General features: G+C 46.3%; 2 protein-coding genes across 2 annotated transcripts in view; both read left to right on the top strand.

Annotated features, from left to right (window-relative positions):
• Window positions 1-16360, top strand: part of LOC126518555 (neprilysin-1-like) — an 86718-nt gene extending 70358 nt beyond the window's left edge. Inside the window, exons 15-21 of the mRNA XM_050168336.3 lie at window positions 81-132; window positions 1619-1686; window positions 4000-4130; window positions 4878-4943; window positions 5976-6071; window positions 9415-9488; window positions 10438-16360. Coding sequence (XP_050024293.2) covers window positions 81-132; window positions 1619-1686; window positions 4000-4130; window positions 4878-4943; window positions 5976-6071; window positions 9415-9488; window positions 10438-10540 — 590 coding nt within the window. The 3' untranslated portion in view covers window positions 10541-16360. The remainder of the gene's footprint in view (window positions 1-80; window positions 133-1618; window positions 1687-3999; window positions 4131-4877; window positions 4944-5975; window positions 6072-9414; window positions 9489-10437) is intronic.
• Window positions 16361-18250: 1890 nt separating this feature from the next.
• The window catches only part of 128up (GTP-binding protein 128up), a 47164-nt gene continuing 46016 nt past the window's right edge, over window positions 18251-19398 (top strand). Inside the window, exon 1 of the mRNA XM_055065326.2 lies at window positions 18251-19268. The gene's annotated coding sequence lies outside the window, so the exon portion shown is untranslated. The remainder of the gene's footprint in view (window positions 19269-19398) is intronic.

Below are 19398 nucleotides of genomic sequence, written 5' to 3'. Positions count from 1 at the left end.
TCACATTTTGTCAAATGTACTGCAATGTTAATTATATCGCCTTCTTCCTGCTACTCATCGCCGCACTTTGCTCACTGCAGTTTACCCAGCCGGGATCTTGCGTTCCCCCATGCTCATTCTCGACAGGCCACAGTGAGTGAGATTCCTTCGCATTCATTTCCGAAGTGCTGTTCTGGGACCAGATTCGACAACTTCGTTCATGAGTGTTGTTTGCCATTGGCTGACCGTTTTCACCAGTAGCATCAGGCCCAACATCGCTATTGGCGGTTTGTAGCTAGCTGGCAACTCGTAGCGAGTAAGGATTCGTAACGATCGTTACGGTTAACGCTGATGACCATTTCGTATCGTTTTTTTTTTATCTTTCGTATCGGTTATCACGGAAATTCTGGAGAACTTCTTGCGAATACGAGCCCTGGACTCTGACTGCTGTCAAATTCCGCCATATATTGCTGTTCGAGCCAATGATACAGGGCGTAGCCACTTTGCTGGCCTATGAGAGCTGACAAGGCGGCGGAATTGACAACGCAGCAGAATCTGACGTCAACGATGCAGCATCATTGCTATACATTTCAGTTTATTATTAGATCCGATCACTGTAATGACCGATAAGAACATACTATAATAACCGAGTGCTTCGGCACTTCCCATTCTCGGTTCTCGCTTATTGTGTTCATCGTATATTACGTCTTCTGCTATATTCAAATTATTTTCTCGCATGTTCAAATTACAATCCGTGTGTAAGTCGGACTTTAGGAATTTTCTGACGCCTCTCACTTTGAAAAATTCAATTAGTTCAGTGACGCTTCTGCGCCACGCGAAGAGCCCGTGTGGTTGTGGTTCGGGATGATTTTTTTCTGACGGACAACGCCGCCGCCGGCGGACGCCGACACCGGGTATTGGGCTACACGGGATCCTTAATGCTATCGCGTTATAATCAAAGGGAATGGCTTCCTTCACGGAGAGTTCGCTTGCCAAGGCTGGCTGCGTTACATACAATGCTCCCTCCTATAGTTAATTACCTTCCTCTGTGCCCGAATAGATTTGTCTGCCAGTTAGTTGTCTGCCCTTAACATCACATAATACACGTGACGCGTGCTGCGTGACATCCGAGATTACAAAGGCGCAGTGTGTGCTCGTAAATAGCCAAGAAAGTGGATGGACGTACAGCTGTCGGCGTAGCTCAGTCGGTAGAGCGTGACACGCGTCACGCAGAGGTTCTGGGTTCGGCTCCCACCGGCGGCAAAGTTCCAAGTTTGCCGTAAAACTTAACCTTCATGTTTGAATAACTATGCGCTTCAAGAACAATGAGAAAACAGTTAATTTCCCTTGTGCGTTTCTTGGCTTCATCCAAATCCATTGTTTGTTAGCTTCCATGCGAAAAGCACTGGAATGAAGCGCAATAAAGCTCTTGCGTGATTTGCTCTTTCTGTCTTTCGTCTTCTTTTTTTTTCTTCTTTTTTGTTCAACGCCTGTCGACGACAACAGCGTGTTCATCGAAATTTGAAAACTGCAAGGACAGAAATACAGTTATTTCCACTGTTTCGATAGAATGAACTTTCTTGGGCCCACTGAATTGTAGCGCATCACTGTCTCATTAGAGTCTCCTATCACTTTGTAGGTACCTGAACTTTGGCACCATAGGCGTCGTCATTGGACACGAGATTACCCACGGCTTTGCCGGTTTCGGTGAGTACAAAGCTTACTTTCTGCATAATTTCTTTTATGGACTGCCTGTCATCCCACAGTAACAACCTCTTCGCACCAGGGACACCAGAAGTGCTAACGTATGCTCTTACAAAAAGTACGTTGTAGTTACTATAAGTTGTCGCACTATTACCACCTCGATATACTTGCAGTTGGTAACGATATAGTTTGTAACATTACTGACTAATCAGGTTAATTACTGTTAATAATGGGTCTCAGCTACCAAGTGCAAACGCAGTTAGTGCTACCGGATACAAAGTTTATAGCACATATAGAGCGCATCTATATATCGGACCACGTTTGGCATATTCCAGAGTGGTTTCGATGAATGTGTTATAGACTAGAACTTTTGTATCCGGCGGTGCTAACTGCATTTGTGATTGGTAGCTGAGACCCATTAGTAACAGTGGCTATCTTGTTCAGTGAGAAATGTTACAAACTCCACCGTTACCAAGTGCAGTTATACCAGGGTGTAAATAGCGTGATAACTGGACTAACTACAATGACTAATTTTCTAAGAGTGATATGTACGCGTGAGTTGTTGTCGGCAGTTTTTACCTCTTGCGCCGTTTTCCAACTGTTTCGCGTGCGGTAATGTGATCACGAAAGAGAGGAAAGGTAGGGAGGTTAGCCACATCGCCCGCCCGGTTTGATACCCTGGACTGATTGACAGAAATAAACGGACAAAAATAGAGAAAACAAAGGGAGAGAGAAAAAGAGCACTAGCTGCGCCCGCACGTGGAGATACACACCGCATCTAGGAACTGTCGCACAGGACTGTTGACAGTAACGCTGCCGTTTCTGCGCGAGCGACTCACACAGTTATTGTCAAAGGATACTGCCTCACAAAAGGGGCAAACTGCTCGCACCAATGCGCGTCAAGGGCCCTGCCAATGTCAATGCGCGTATAGTTTACGAAGTCACGGCAGAAGAAAACAACACGCACAAGTATAAACATTCCCGCAGAGGTGTGCGAATATTCAGGATTTCGAGTAAGAATCGAATAGCGCTTGCTATTTGAGTCAAGTCTTCACAATTAGAAATTGTCGAATATTCGTTTCATTCGAATACTATACAATGGGACAACGAAGCTTTTTTTTTGTTTTGTAGAATACGGGGGGGGGGGGGGATGCTTGTGAGAGCGGAGTCTCTTCGAATGATTATTATGAAACGATGTGCGATGCTGTAATATGGCACCTAACTCCTTCAACGGTCACTGAACTCTACTATGTGCATTCGGTGACGTGCTGTTTCTCTATTTCGTTTGTCATTGTCATGACGCACAAGATACGACCCATTTCCCTTTGTTTCTCGCTTACAAGTTTGTCCGTTGAGTGTAAGTCTAGTCGATACTGGCATTAGATGTATCAAATGACGCAAATAAGCCTTTTGTTCGAAACGCTGCAGAGCATTTATACTTCACTTTGTTTAGAAATTGGAAATACTCAGTATTCAGTCCGATATTTGGAGGTAGCTTTTCCTCGAGTATTCGCATCCGATTAGATTTGAATTTTTCTCTACTCGAACATCCCTACAGTTCTGGGTGATGGAAAGGGGCATATGTAGCTTGCCTTGAAAATTTCGCGTCCTTCAAGACGGAAATTCACAAATCGCAAGAAGACTTAGCTTGGCACGTCTCCACGTTGATAGCTATACAGCAGAGAGAGTACTTGGATCTTAACTTACTAAATAGGTAACCTGCCTCGACTTAATCACTGTGCTGATATGTGTTAGTTACAACATCAATATAGTTGAGTAGAACTTGTTGCTGGGCGAGTTGGTTAGGATTTAATGAATACATTGTTGCGCCAAAAAAGGAAAATAAAGGCTTGGGAAGGAAGAGTCGAATCTGTCGTTTCGTACTCTTTCTTCCCAAGTCTTTATTTTCCTTTTTTGGCGCAACAATGTATTCATTAACATCGATATATTTCGCCACAGAATTAGATCGAGGACGTACTTATGCTTCGTGCACAACACGGGATTTCTGCAAAATGGATATGACTTAGAACGCTAATGTGAACGACTATGTAGTTATTTAGTGAATCTATTGTTAGTTACCTAAGGTAACACTACGATTTGTCGTACAAGTTGTGTCTGCTCCTTCAAATTATCCATATGTGTCAGAATTGCGCTATCTGTCACGAGTAATCTTCAATCATAGTGTTTCCGCTAAATAAGATTGCCCAGTAGGTACATTTTTCTCACAGGGTATTTGTTTTCTTAATCTAAAATTGTTTCACTTCTCATAGTGAATAAAGTGTGAAATAAATTGTACAAAAAAAAATCTCAACGCAGGCAAGAAATTTGACAAGCATGGGAATTTCACCAACTGGTGGCCTGACGATGCGCTGGAGCACCTTCGACAACGTGCAAACTGCTTCGTCGAACAGTTCTCACAGTTTCCTCTTTGGAACTCCGGTCTTTACGTGAGCTTCATTCTACACAATACTGCGCGATTGTCGTTTGCTAACTTGCATACCACATCTTTTATTATTATAACTTTTTCTTGCGTCGAGCCTGCTACGAGTGGTAAAAGTTTCTTAACGTGCCACTTTAGATTGACTGTTGTTATATCTCACTAGCACATTAACGATATCAGTGGCATCTGAGCTGCAGCAAACCTACAGCGGGTAAAAAAGACTTGTCAAACGCGTCGCAACTAGTCAGTCAGGCAGCTGACTATACTCGACCCGTCTTGTCGATAGCACAGTACTTCTTTCTGAAGCTTCCCGGACTTTGCTGACTAGGAAATTACGCAATGAAATAACACACAACACCTAAATGTTCTGACTGCTAGAAATCAAGCGCATATTTTCTTTATTGATGCGAAAGCGTCAAATGGCCCATTGATCGAAATAGCCGGCGTATGCAGTCTCTAGCAGCGAAACGGCAGCTAAAGTCCCATTGGCTAGAACGCGCCTCGACAGAGCAGTGCGGGGGAAACGGAACACCTGCTGCGTCATTAGCGCGCCAGGTGTTGCGTGAGGGTCCCGTGTGTCACTTGGGTCACTTGGGGGGTGTCTCGGCAGGCGCGTAAGCTGCAAAACGTGGTGCAGAAGAGGAACTCTCTTATAAGTAACAGCTTCAATTAGATTCCGACAGTTGCGCTGGATTTGCGTAATTGTTTACCTCCAAATCAGCGTACCTTTTCTCACGTTCAAATGTTTACGCAGGTGAACGGTAACACGACGCTCGAAGAGAACATCTGTGACTCGACGGCCGTGAAGCAAGCCTATTACGTGAGTCGTTACAGTTACTCTATCAGTGAGCAGGAGCAGCTGCGCGCTTTAGCCTTCCGGCATGCCTGTTCAGTTATATGACGCGAGGCCACGTTTGCTCGTTATAGATGCGAGGGTGTCAAAGTGTTATAACCTCCGTCATTTGCTTTGATGCGAAAACTAGCACTGAATGACGCCGGAGCAACGGCTGTAAAAGATGTGTAATTACAACGCCAGTCGGTTCATATATGACGATGGCGCAGAATGTTACAATTGTCTCTGCATATAGAGCTTCTCTGTTCTGGTTACAGTGCTGTCACGAGACAGGTGCATGCGTTCGTGGTAGCCTAACTTCCATAAAATGCATTATGTGTCTGAGACATCTGGAACTGTAAAGCAAAAGATCAGGGGTCGGGGACGCCTAAATTTCTTCGTTGTACAGGCTAATTTGTTGCATAGAGGTCTTAGTTGTAGAAGTGTTCACAATACATATGGAAGATAGAAATTCAGCCGGGACATAATCAATCATTCGCAATACAGGTCATTACGCTGTCGAAGCGTTCGTCGTGGAGACGTTCGACTGTACCGCAAAACAAAAGACGTTGACGTCAGAAGCGCCGTTAGCGGCACCTTGTGCTGATTTATTCAACCACAAGGCGTGAGAAAGGTATATTTTGTTTGTTTGTTTGAGCATTTCACGCCCTTTTCGTTGAAGGAAACACAAATATAGAAAAAGAAACTTCCAAAAATTGATGTTGCCGATGGCCCTACACCAGTAACAGAGTCACAAATAGCCCATCATTGCAATAATAGTTTTCTTCGTTCTTGTTATACTAAACGCCACTCGATGGCGCTAACACTGGTGCTTCTTTGACATTCAGCTTTATTATAGAATGAATTCGTTTATGGACAACGTGTAGAACTCCTATGTTACGTAACTTCGCAAAGGACATGGAGCTATGCACCGATACACTTGGCAAGCAAACTTATTTTATGTGACTTGGAAAGCTCAGGGACGTGCAAGATTCCTAGCTTTTTCTATTTCTTTTTCAGGCGTACAAGAGCTGGGCTGCGAAGCATGGGCAAGAGCCGCGATTGCCGGGCCTGGGTCTGACCAACGAACAAGTATTCTTTGTTCAATATGCCCAGGTTTGTACACGAAATTTGAATTCGGTGTGGCTGCTAGCAGGTAGATTTACTAACTTTTAGCATACTTACCTTATAAGCGTGTCTAGAATTGATACTAGCGTCCACTATGACAGAGTAGGCGATCATCGAAAAATGGAACGACTAACAGGAAACGATTAGTCGACCAATTAGTCGTTACTAAATCGCCGGCATGAGATTGTTGACGATATTATGGTAGACTTGAATAAATTCTATGAATATTTTCTCGTTGTGAATAATACTGAGTTTGAACCTTTTTGTGGAATCGGCAGGTGTGTTTTCATGGTTGCGAGTTGGTTTTCTTGCTTGAATTAGGCGCGCGCGTCATAAATTGAGTCAGATAAGTTAACCAAATTCGCGAGCGCGCCTTGATACTCTGCTCTGGCAAAGGGGTTCAGGGAACGAAAAAGAGAAAGGGAAGAAGGATATCTTTTTCTCGATATTATTCTGTGACCTAGATTTTGATCTTTAAAGGAGAAATGAATTCAAGGGAAAATTTTATGGAAATCAATCGCAGCCTTTGTTTTGTAATTTTTGTTATAAGTAAATGCATGAAAAAAAAATAGACCAAAACGTAGCTAACTGTCTAAGTATGCTATTATTGTGACGTATCGATAGCCACCTGCGCGCACGTCACGGGCGACATTGCACTCTCAATTATCGAAGGGCCGTTTCTGTCACCCGCCGCGGTGGCTGAGCGGCTATTGTGCTTCCCTGCTAAGCACGAGGTCGCGGGATCGAATCGCGGTCGCGGCAGCCGCATTTCGATGGGGGCGAGATGCGAAGAAACGCCCTTGTCTCTCGTGCATTGGGCGCACGTTAAAGATCCCGCAGCGGTCAAAATTAATCGGGCGTCCCCCACTACGGCGCGCCTCATAATCGAATCGTGGTTTTGACACGTAAAACCTTAGATTTCAATTCGCTTCTCTACCTCGTATATCTTACAGACTTGCGATTTCGTACCTACTGTGACGCTTTCGCGTACGCTCCGCACACCGCGAGTCTTCTGTTAGATATAGTTCCAAAGTGAGTGAAGTGCTATAACGAAATGCGTTATCGATGGCGGGATCGAATCTCCGTCTCGCAGCGGAGCTGATCAATGCTCTAACGACGGTCGGTCCCGATCGCACACGTGCTTCTTCGCATGAGTGCCAGTTTCTCGCATTCTTCCCTCGTGACCGCTAGCGCTTTCAGACGCTATTTTAGGCTGCAATGTCTTTGGTATCGGCCGGCGTATTTTGACTGGACGATGACACCTCGAAAGCGGGTGAAGTCAGCCTATATGAAGCTATCGCTCTAAATTGAAAAAGAAAAAAAAAAAAGACACATCCATGGATGAACAGTTCTTGTGCTTCAGGGGTTGGCGATCGCTTGCAAGCGGGCCAAGACGCGTCTAAGGGACAGGTAGTTCTCTGGGAGGTGTTGCGTGGCTGAGACTTTGAAAAACAAAACTCTCATGCAGACTAGTATAACGGCGTAATAAGAGAGCAAAATATGTTTGTGAGGATTTCGGAAAATTGTAACCCGTAAAAAAAGTGCCAAGTCCCCTTGAGCGGAAACAGAAGAAAGTGTGAATGCAAGTCGAACTCCGAAGTTGCTTGTGTCCTACGGGCTTCGAAGCATGAGGCTAAAAGCAGATTAGCCAGCCTTAGGACTGGGAAAGAAGGTTATGCTGGCAAAGTTGTTGACATTGACTTATTTCACTTGTTTTTAGCGTTTTAGTAGAACGCTAACGAAACATACTAGATCAGTTTACAGTAATAAAGCATTCATTAAAAGCATTCATCATTTTCATTAATTTCGCGGTAAGAGTCTGAATACCAGAAGACAAAACGAAGGCCAAACTTCTTTTTTTTATATATATATAGTGCCGAAACATCATTGCCGGTACGTAAGCGTGACGTCATGGATTTCAAATTATTTTAACGTATTTAGGACGTTGTAGCGCAGTAAATGTCCTCTAAATTTTGCTAAGTTCAGTCTTTGGCTCACTTAAGACACAATGAAGTTCCTTTTTCTAATAAAAAGTTAACTAGGCCTAAGCAGACGTCGTCAGAATGACGTCATGGCGAGGAGCTCCTGCGGGATACTCAAGGCGGCGTCGCAACTGGTCTTTTGTTCTTGCGTCTTTTCTGGCTTTCCAAGCCTTGTCTCAGTGTGAAAGTTTTTTTTTATTTCCGTGTTACAAATGAGTAAATTACTGATACAGGTCAAATTAGTTTTCTCTTTGGCAATCATATCGACAGCCGGCCCCAACCTATGATTTCTTAATCAATATAACCCACGTAGCAAACGCGAAGTCTTGAGGGCGACATTTCACCTAAACTGAGTCTCAAGAACAGCACTAAACTTGCTTCGACTGACGAAATATTCTTTCAAGGCTCCGTTTACATTTGCGTGTCGGAAATATGATGATGATGATGATGCTTTATTTAAAAATGAACGGCTCATCGTCCTACTAAGGTAATAGTGAGGGAAAATTAGGAGATGTTGACAGTGCCAGCTATACCGAGGAATGCTCCCTCGCACGATTACACCGTGCGTAGAATGCCCGATTCCTCGGCAAAGGCGCACAGCACTCGCTGGACACTGTCGGCTACCGCCGAGGGAGGGATCCACTCCCCGAAGCTGCTGGTCACTTGCGCCCGGTTCAAAAGCCATATCTGAGAAATAGCCACTGCGGCTTTCTTTTCTAGTGACCGCTTCAGGCAGCCGTATAGGGTCGCGCCGCTTTTCTCTAAGAGGTTCGAGTCGAGGTGTAAGGGCTGCACTTTTTTTTCTCTAGAATCCTGGCTGGGTGCGGCCCTTACACGAATCAGGCCCATGACAGCAGCCAGAGGGTCATACTATTTTCGCAACGCAACTGTACCAGAGGGTAAGAGAGGCGCAAATGACAAAACGCTGGAGTAAGTAAACGACCTCAGATGCCGGCCCATCGTCCCCGACCAGCGCTGACCCAAACAGGGCTCCTTTCTCTAGAGACGAAATGCCACCGATCTGACTGGAAACACTGTAAACACAGCCGAGACGACGCGCCACACAAAGGAATAATGGCGAGGCGGCGCCGGCCTGAGCGGCGTTGACGTAAAAGCAGCTAGCGTCATCTAGCGGCAAAGAAACTAACTTCACTTTCTCTCGGAACGTTTTTAATTTTTTTTCCCACAATATTGCCCTCCAAAGCAGGAGTGCGGCCCTTACACGCGTATATGCGGTATTTGAATACAGGGTTGACATTATTTGGGAGCGAAATGTATCCGCTGATGCCTATTCTCTTCTTTTTTTTTCGCTATCCTTTTCTGCATGTCTGTACCGCCGGCAAACGCAGATCTGGTGCGAAGTCGTGAGTGATGAAGGCTACAAGAAGTACGAGACCGAAACGCACAGTCCTGGCAAGTACAGGTCTGTATTCCAGAGAACCGTCATACAGCCACGTCACATCAACAGTGGTCGTAAAGTGGGAGGCTCAGCGTGGAGCCGTTGTTTTTCGACAAGGGCGCCTGTCTGTGGCGGCTCCCCTTGTCGAAACGGTGGGCCTGTCGCTTTTCTGCCACTGCTGATCACTTCCTCTCGATCTTCCTGCGTCCTTTTCCTCTTGCTCATATATAGTTAATAATACAGTACAGTCACTGTTATACTTAACCGGAATGCCCATTAAGCGTCTTCTTGCTTCTCCTGCGACGGATGCTGGGCATTTCTGGTTGAGGTTACTTGAATGTAATAGCTTAATACGTTTGATTTAAAAGCATGCGATGCTTGCTCCTTATAACACGTGCTTTCTAAAGTTAAACCGCTATAGATGTGTCTTCATTGTTTAGGTTAAGTCTGGCGGCGGCTATATACGTTTCTGGGACATGGAATCATCGCTGTCGTTGCGCACGCACAAGCCATCTACAGAAACGTGTAATTAATCAAGTCTCGCTCACCTTTGCATCGAGTATGCTGTAATCAACTTGAAACTGTCAGTAAACGTAATTGGACATTGAATGTCATAATTTTAATCACTTGCAGATACTCAACAAAAATAACCATGTGACCATCAATAGAATTGTATCTGACGAGTGAAAAAAAATATTACCTATTATCGGCGTAGTTTCAGCCAACGGCACACTAATCAATCAGTAGTTTGTTATAGCACGACATATATTTGAAGCTTTCGAACTGGACCAGGATAACCCTCGGTTCCCGAAGTCAATTCCTAAAGTATGTTCTTTTTTTTTTATTCAGACTTATCGGTCATTGTTTCGTACGACAGATCGTGTCAATAGCAGCATAGAAATAGCCGAAAACTGAAGAAACCGCACTTGAATATAATTTTGATAAAGCCGCTGTGAACTCCACGTTGTTGCAGGTCCAACGGTGCCTTGCAGAACTTCGACGAATTCGCGAAGGCTTTTCATTGCCCGCTCGGGAGCTACATGAACCCGGAGAAGAAATGCTCGCTCTGGGACTGAAGGCGCTCTCCCTCCTAACGAGGCCCAGGAGACGTACGACGTCTCTCACTCTCCCCTCCCCCCTCTCTTCCAACACTGGAACCGAAAACCTCAAAGCGCACCATATACGTACGTGCCCAGTGCGTGTGTGGAGACGCTTTTGTTTTTGTTGTTTTATTTTGCTTTGTCTTCCTTCAAGTGACGCCTCCACGAGTTTGTGACGTCGAACGGTGACGTCGCACCTTCTGGCTGTGACGCCGCGCCGACAGTACCGTCACCGTGCCAATGCGGCCGGCGGGACAACGTCTACAAGTGCCCTACGATGCACATCCCTACTTGTAGTGAGATGAACGTGGACCAAAGCTCGTTACTTTCTGTGCCGCCCGGGGTAGGAAAAAGGAAAGGTCCTATCTCGTTAGCTTTGTTGGGCCTTACAAGCTGCATGACGTTACTCCGTGTCATTTCAGAGCATTTACCAGGGTTCTTCACCTGTACCAGTTACGGAACAGCTTCCAGGCTCTATGTTTCAGAAAACGGCAAGCCGATGAACCCACAAGACCGACGAGTCTAGGAAAGCAACATGCATGCGATATTCACTGTGAACAAAGAAAGAAAGAAGCACGCAACGATGGAACCTGTCATTAACACAGAATGGTTCTTAAGTACGAGTTTTCAGAAATTTGGCATCTGGAGTGCTGGCTGTTGGGAAATTTTAGCCAACAGAAAACGACGAGAACTAAGAAAGGCAAAAACAACTTCAAAAACGATATGAAACGGCAATGCACTATCAAAACAAGTCACAATGGTGCCTGCTTAATTGAGTCTATTCATGCGGGGCGAACGTTAACTCACTGCAATTTGTCAAATAGTGTAAAAGAATTTCTCAGTGTAGTTTCGAAACTGGTACGCTTAAAGAACTCAGTGTCGCCCTGCGCTGCGGTCACCTGTTTTTCACAGCACCTGGTGCCACGTGTTTTAATCCATGGTTGTCATGTTGATAAGCGCGCCGGCAAAGCTATAGTTTTGGCTTCACGCGAGCGTTGTTCCAGCACAGAAAAAAAAAAGAGATCGAAACTTTCTTACTAGGAACTATCGTGGTGCGAAACATTATATAGTGGCTCATTATTGCGCGTTTGCGAGTTGAGCGTTCTTGCTTCTATTGTTCGGTTAGATTAAGGTAGCGCTGCCTATCCCTGGCCGTTCTGGCGCATGAGGTGCAAGAAACGCTCAGCTTCTTTGGTCGAAACACGTTGTCAGTCCGAGAGCAGGAGCAGCTGTGGAGAGTGGCGAGCGGTGTCCAATCATTGCACCAATGAGGGTGCTCCTCCGAGCTAGCTGCGCCTTTAACGCGTAAAGGAGGCGGAGCTTGTCGCGGCTGACGTGGCCTTCGTGTTCAGAGGACCGACAAATTATCGTATAGTCGTGCGATTAATTTTAAATTAACCGTTACTACACATATGAGACAGATTGGCTATCTTGAGACTCCTAATTTTGCTTATCACTTCACACTCCTCGCAAAACGAAACAATTTAGTTTTATTTTAAATTTCTGTAAATAACCGCTGCATATGTCCATATAAAGACATTATTAAAGGGACCCTCACCAGGCCCCATAGCAATTTTGGTTATACGCTGGAAGTTGTTACACGTCCTCTAGGGAGCCTTCTGCCGCAGGAATTTTTCAAATCGTCTCATTAATAGCCGAGATAGAAATATTTCAGTGCCGCGAACCCATGATTTCAGGTGGCGAGCTCCACTGCATAGCGAGACTTTCTCTCTCCCCTCGCCCTGTCTAGCCTCCGCAAGCGAAATTCCCTCCCTGCGTTCACCAATGCCGGACCTCGAGAATCGCGGGACACATACGTAACGGGCTCCGCCTGCAGTCTCTGTTTCTTTCTTTTTTCTTTTTTGGCGATGCGCATTGCCGCTGGTGGCGTTGCGCGCGAGCTGTTATGGTTTCGCGCAGCGCACGATTTTGCCCGCTGTGCACAAGGACACATGACTAGCGGTATAATTCAGTGCTACACGAATATTGAGGCAGAACAAGCGGGTCGATGAGCATGATCACGCGTTGGAACACGGTAAAAATGGCACAGTCGCGGTACCTGCGCACGTGACCGCATGACTGCGGGAACAAGCAGACGAAGCGGAAGTGCATCTCTCTTGCTTCGGTGCGAAGTGAAACAAAAAACACGCAGACATTCCGTTTGTGTGTTTTATTATTTCTCTAAACTTTAATTCGTCAATTCAAGCAACAGATCACACAAATAACAGATGTGGCCTTGAATAATTCTTGAAGTCACGTGTCAGCACGAGCGACGCCACACTGCAGACACCAGTACGTAGGCGCAGGTACACGAGTACGTCATCCTCCGGCTTGGAGTGCAGCGGCCGCGAGGAGGAGGAAAAACGCCGTTCGGTATTTCAAATCTTTCCGCGGCGCGTAGCGATGTAATACTTTGCAGACACGATCGTTATCGCGCAATGTATGCCCTGCGCTTTTCAGCGCAAAATGGCCGGACCTGGTGAGGGGCCCTTTAAGTCTGGTTTAGGATTATAGCATCATTTTGCAGATTTGTGAGCGGGAATATTTTTAAGGTGAACCAAAAAATTTAAGATGTCCTTGCTGAGAGCTTCCTATGTAATGCTTGGCATTAAAAAAAAAAAGAAAGGGAGGCAAATCGCGCAAACGTGAACCGCGCACTCATTGTTCGCCAGCACGGCTATGACCCAAACTGTATCAATGCACTGATTAACGCGACTGCGTGCGCATTTCATTGCTTCATCGTTGTTCCCACGTGTGGTTCTCAAACAGATGTAAGATGTTGACACTGGCTTGCACCACAAGCATTGTACTTTCCGGAAAGGTGTTTTCAGACAGATGGGGCCTGTTTTAGTGCACAAGCAGTGTTGCTGAGTGACAGGCGTGAAAGAGAGATATGAACGCGCTAACGAAAGCCTGAAATCGGGTCCGATTGGACTTATTCGTTGGTGGTGTCCAAAGTGCATCGATCCGGGGGCGTACCGGCTCACTCGCGCAATGATGCATCCCATTGCGAGTAGATAGATAATAAATTGAGGAGAGGCCACGAGAACTGTGACTCATGGCAGTACCCCAAACCGCACAAGTTTTCTGAGCAAGAGATTAAAAGAAATGAACAGAACAGAACAGAAGGAAACAATATTTCGTCAAAACCTAAGCACTCGTCCTCGAATAAAAAAAGTTCAGTCTGTACTTCTACGTACAGTGGTCACACTATCCATATAAATTCTTAGCTTTGCGGCGAGCGTGTGGGACAGCTTTAATTTCTCGCGATTTCCTTGATTCGAAAGATCTTTTTGCAGTCGGCTTACATCATGTCCAGAAGCCGTGAACAGGAACTCGCATTTTATGAAGCGCTTTTGAACTTCGTGAATACTTCGTCATAGATTCGCAGATGAGTCTCGGATAGGTCTTGACTTTGGCACATTGCACTCGTCACTATTCGGCCTCAGGTAGGCGTAACGCCCTGTTCACCAACTGGAATACATTGCAAGATTCGTTACACTGCATTAAATTCTTGCCACAAAATATGTGGACTGGTCATGAAGGAACTCCCAGACAACCGTTGGAGCTTGCCACACACCAAAGCATCAATATACAGAAAATCATCGGTGGCACACACTGTCGTGTTGCATGGACACCACCTACAGCAGTTCAAAGCAGCGTTCAAGGAGGGAGCTAGTTCAAAGATAGTAGTAACTTGAACCGTAGTGACTGCTCGATAAACGGAGCCGTAGGTAAAACTATATTGCCTCTGGCGTTTTAAATGACGAAGGCTAAGTGGGTGAATTGAGAAGTGGCGGGAAGCGTTGCGGGCACAAGTTAGAAAACTGACTGCCACCAGAGCTGTAAGAGAAAGGCGAGAGTTCTGGAGGCTCTAGATTGCTTTACGCGCAGTTAAGTACCCAACGGTCTGTTCCTCTCGTACTGGTCACAAGATTTGCCACATGTGAGCGATCCCGTAATCTAAGCGGTGCCTCTCAGCGATTTAGAAGCTATTAGTCCGTAAACATCCCCATGCACGATGAAGCCTCGGCCAGCATGCACCGTCGTCAAACACGCGAAAATGGTCAATTCACTGAAACTCTTATAAGGAAACGTAGATTCAACAGGCATTCCTTTTCAATGAACACAAGCACTCCTTGAGCTGATACACCTGTCCGGACAGCGTGTAACCTCTCAGTGTACAGGTTAATATTTCGGAAAGAAATGTTCAAGGGGTCGCTTTTCCAATTTCCCTGTGAAATTGCCCTGTGATTACGACATGTAATCTTCTTGGCCTTTCTGTCGTGGTCAGAAAACACAGCCTTTTTGCACGTCATGCTTGGGTAGATAAGTTTCCTGCGCGGGAGCTTGGCAGTCACTGTACCGTCATAGCATGGAGTTGGCAGACACGCTGTACAGTTTCATCAATTTAATTTCATGTTAGTCCCGGCCTAGGTTCCGACTGTTTTTCGTTATCTTATCTGCAGGTCCCTAACCCTTTGGCGCCAATATAGAAGGCAAAACTGTCCAGTTTTTAAAAACAAACTGCTCCCGGGCATACAGGTGACCGCCATTCGAGATGCTTGCTCCAGAACTGTTACCGTCAGTACCTTGACCAACGGCGAGCGAACAAAAGAAGCCTCATCCTGGAGCCTTTGTTCTGCAGCCAAACCTTCGACGGGGCAGCACGTTGCCCTGGCTAAACGAGTCTCCTTCATTATACGTTGGCTCCAGAGAAGAGGCTACAGACTGAGGCTTCCCTGACAAAGGCGAAACCCTTACCGAGACGTTGGCAGCAAACTAATGGTTCTATAGAGCGAGGCTTCCCCTGACGAAAGCAAGTCCCCTTGCCGGAACGCCGGCAGCAGACTAGAGGCTCCAGGCTGCTGCTTTCCATATTCGCACACTACTGATCAGTTTCATGTTCCTGCGACAACATTGCCTCATTCGGACGTCAGTGTCCTGGTTGTCCTTCAGGGACTTTACTCATATTACGCTCATCATATCCGAAAAGCGGCAGCTGATAGTGGTTGGCTCAGGGCTTTCCCTTGTAAAAGTTATGCGTGATATTTAGTTGAACCTCAACAGAATGTATATTGAAGTCAACAGAAACACAACGTAATTTCTGTAACGACTTCTGTAAGGGTAGGACTTGCCGCTCTGGGAAAATTTAGCCTATTCGTTCTGTTGACACAAAGCGCCGTGCTCGATAAGAGAAGGAACGGCAGCGCGAGCTACCTCGCGCTGTCTAGTCTTGCATCACTTTGTTTTCATCCTAACTCTCACGCCTGTACACTAGCAAGATCCGTGCACCATCACAACACAGTTCGTGCCCAAGAAAAAGGTGTTCCAAGTTGTTGTCCGTTGTGTTATCGTTGAAAAATCGCGCCATGTTAAAAAAAAGAAAACCTATCACAAAACGCCCCATACAGATATATCGTCGTTTCCAGCTATGTCTCTCAACATGTCACGTTTGTTACCTGACAGTGTATAGTCTGTTCGATAAAAGGCTTACCCTTTATCTCTCCTTTTTATTTTATTTTTACATGCATCTATATCTGACTTCAGTGTCACTTTAAGCAGCGCTTTCATAGCTGATTGAAGTCAGCGTAGCCCGAACACACACAGCTTCCTCACGTAAGACGACTCAGGAGAGGTATGCACCGGCTGATGAGATCACGAGGCGCTCTGCAATTATACAGTCAACGCGAACGAAACCGTTATAGAGTGGTGACACGAGGAATGGGTGCAGAAATAGTGTGTCCAGAGTGCGGTGGCCTCTCGTCGCTCAATAAAGTATTGCCCTGAACAAGATTGTCGGTGTGTGTCTGCTTTTTCCTTCCTTTCTTTTTATTTTTTTTTTAGAGCGCAGCTGCTAGACGCGTTCCCGCGGCGAGCGTCGGCGTCGGTCTCGGCGTAACCGAGCGAACGAACACAGCGAAAGATGAAAGCGAACGCGGAGTGCAGCGGTGGAGATGAAAGACGCGAGTAGGAAAGCGGAGAGGAGGGTGCAGCGCTACCAGGAGGCGGAAACCGGCGAAAAGGACGAGGTGGATAGTGGAGGCCGGCACGGCCAGGCCTGCGGCCAGCGCGGAAACAAAGCGCTGGCGTGGGCTTCAAACCTACTGCGCATGCGCTACTTCGCCTGCGGGGCCATCGCCGCTAGAGAATGCACACCGCGTGAGCACGCGTTCTCGTGTTCACGGTTCCTTTCTCAACAGTAAGTGACGCAACCGGTAAAAATGCTTCGTTTGCCGATGCTGCTAAGCGAGCTGCCCGAGCAGAGGCTTAGCACCGCCGCCGAAGGCACCTTGTCCTTCAGGATCAAATTCTTTGCCGTAATACATCGCGAATTCACACCTAAGCTGCTACGCTCGGAATTCGCATTTAGGGAGTGTCGTAATCGTCGGTGATATTTTCTTTTTTTTTTTTTTTCGTCTCATCGAGAATCGGTACATTGGACGTCTCGTTTCAAAATACCAGTTTTGTATGTACTTTCATAATAAAGGAATTTCTAGAGGGAAAACTGACGCCTTGCGACGACTGAAGAAAAAAAAAAGATGAAACATATCAGGTTGGACCAATTGGAAGTACATTTTTGCTCGCCGATACCGGAGTTGCGCCCGTTAAGAAGTTGTATATGTACCAAAATTAGAGCTCTTGGACAGTAGCCAGAAATGGCTAATTATGAGAACCAATGAGTGCCTTGTGGACGCACGCGAATTACTCTTTGGTCTGGTGATTCCATCGCATTCAGTTGATTCCGAGGAAGCATCAAGCGGGAAGCGTTTGTTGACAACAAAATTACAGTCAACATCTATAGTAGGGTTTATCGCTGTTATATTTTACTATATGCCCGCACGTTTACCAATGTTGGTATCTGCTTATCGTGGCACGCCAGCCAGAACGGAACGAGACATCCAGAATGCCCTTTTCGAAGTTCGCACTGCACGCAGGAAATGCCCAGTGCATCCAGCGAAGTACGTGAAAGCATCACTGCGAGCAGGCCTAGTTGGAATTGATTCATTGTGAAACTTTGCACTGCACAAACAGGGACGAAGTCCTTGTATATCTTTCTTTGTCCCCGCTTGTCCGATATTTCCGATTATTCGGAACATTTTGCGGCCTCTTTCGTGTTATGGAAGTCTATCGGCGGCTGTACTTATCTGCATAAAAGGTCGAATTTCAATGTGAAAAAATTTCTATATAAAGAAGCAAATTAACAATTTTTCCGACTTCGTTACGTTGAGGTTTAGCTGTGCATACAATGTTGAGCATGCAGTTGATGTCTGCGCTAATGTTGTACTATACGCGAATCATTCCATCGACTTAGTGGTGCCAACAGGTACACGGAAAGGATAGAGTACACATTGCGTAGGAGCAGACTCGGCTTTTAGTTTCCTAATTATCAGGAGCAGTTCAATTTACATTTATTATTCTTTGGTATCATGCATTCAACATACAGCACAGCATTTGTTTCAATAAAGAACAAGTACAAAACAAGCATCCAATCCACATCATGGCGCTCCCGGCCCGCATACGTTTCCTGGTAAAGGTTGCTGTTGTGCAAGCTGCCATGGCGACGGAAGCTTACGACGTGGAGAGTGACGTCACTAGCCTTTCATGTATAAAAGAACCAGCCTGGCAAATGATTTCATTGTTGTTACAGCAATGCTATAGGTAGGCAACGCATAGTTAGGACTCCAGAGGAGCAGCGTGAATACGAGGAGCGGCAAAGGGAAAAAGAAACGGCAATCTAACTAGCGGTGGCGTGCTGCCAAGATTACCATTATCCCCATTACTATCATCACTCTAAATTACCATTACTATTATTACCCTAAAGCAATAAAGCATTGCGTATTCTCCTCTGCAGTTGTGTAGTGGTGGTTTTCGTCAGCTTCGCTGGACATCCCCTTTCGCAGGGCCGGGATGGCGAGTCAATTTTTTTTATTCGTTTTTTTTTTCCTGATTTAGTTACGCCACCGGCGGTTTGGCGTAGTTTGGCGGCGTGCGAGCCAGTGACGAATGATGAGATTACAGAAGCTGGCCGCTGCAACGCATGCGCAAATATCAGAACATCGTGGTTACAAAGCGAAGATCCGGGACACCGCTTGCCATTTGCGGGCCCTGCTAAGCGCGCTGTGGACTGGCATTTGCGTGTTAGCAGCGGGAGCATGTGGTTGACGACGTCGCATGGAATACGTGCCCCACTTGGCCGGAATCTTGAAAAAAACTGCATGGATTCCACCGCAGGACCGCGCAACTTACGAGGCGTGTTTCGAAAGTTCGCGTAAGCTGCTTACAAGGATGTCGAAGACAGCGTCGCCCAGCTGCTCCAGAGTCAGCCTTTGCGGTTGCCGAGGGCTTGGGACTTTTATTACTCTGACATAACCTCACGTGGGCTCTTGCTCAGCAGTGTTTGCACGCCATTCAAGCTCCTGGAGTATATGCAACGCCGGGCGTGCGTTTCAGCCCTTCGGATGGGTGCTCCGATATGTCCACGCCTTTGGCCAACGGCTTCCCACCCACCAGCGGGACGTGCATAAGTCGTGCATGCCTCTCACTTGTTTCTGTGCTCGGATTCCAGCCGTCGGTGATGCCCGCACCGTTAACTGTAAACAAGGAACTTTGAACGAGGAACTGCGTCCATGGCAATTAACCGAGGACCAATGAAACTGCCGTCTCGGCGAGCTTCGCCAGCGCTCAACCAAAAACATACAAGGTGAGCCCCAAGCTGGCGATGCCTGTGGGGCCCGCGTTTAAGGGCTTTAATGGCGCTCGCTAGGTTATTGGCGAAATTTGAATATTAAGCTTAGTTGCGGTGTCTACTTTAGCCACGCCTGTGTCACCTG

Source organism: Dermacentor andersoni, chromosome 3 (assembly GCF_023375885.2).
Source record: "Dermacentor andersoni chromosome 3, qqDerAnde1_hic_scaffold, whole genome shotgun sequence".
In the NCBI taxonomy this organism is placed as follows: Eukaryota; Metazoa; Arthropoda; class Arachnida; order Ixodida; family Ixodidae; genus Dermacentor; species Dermacentor andersoni.
The sequence above is the reverse complement of the archived record's forward strand: the minus strand, read 5'-3'. Positions and strand labels throughout refer to the sequence as shown.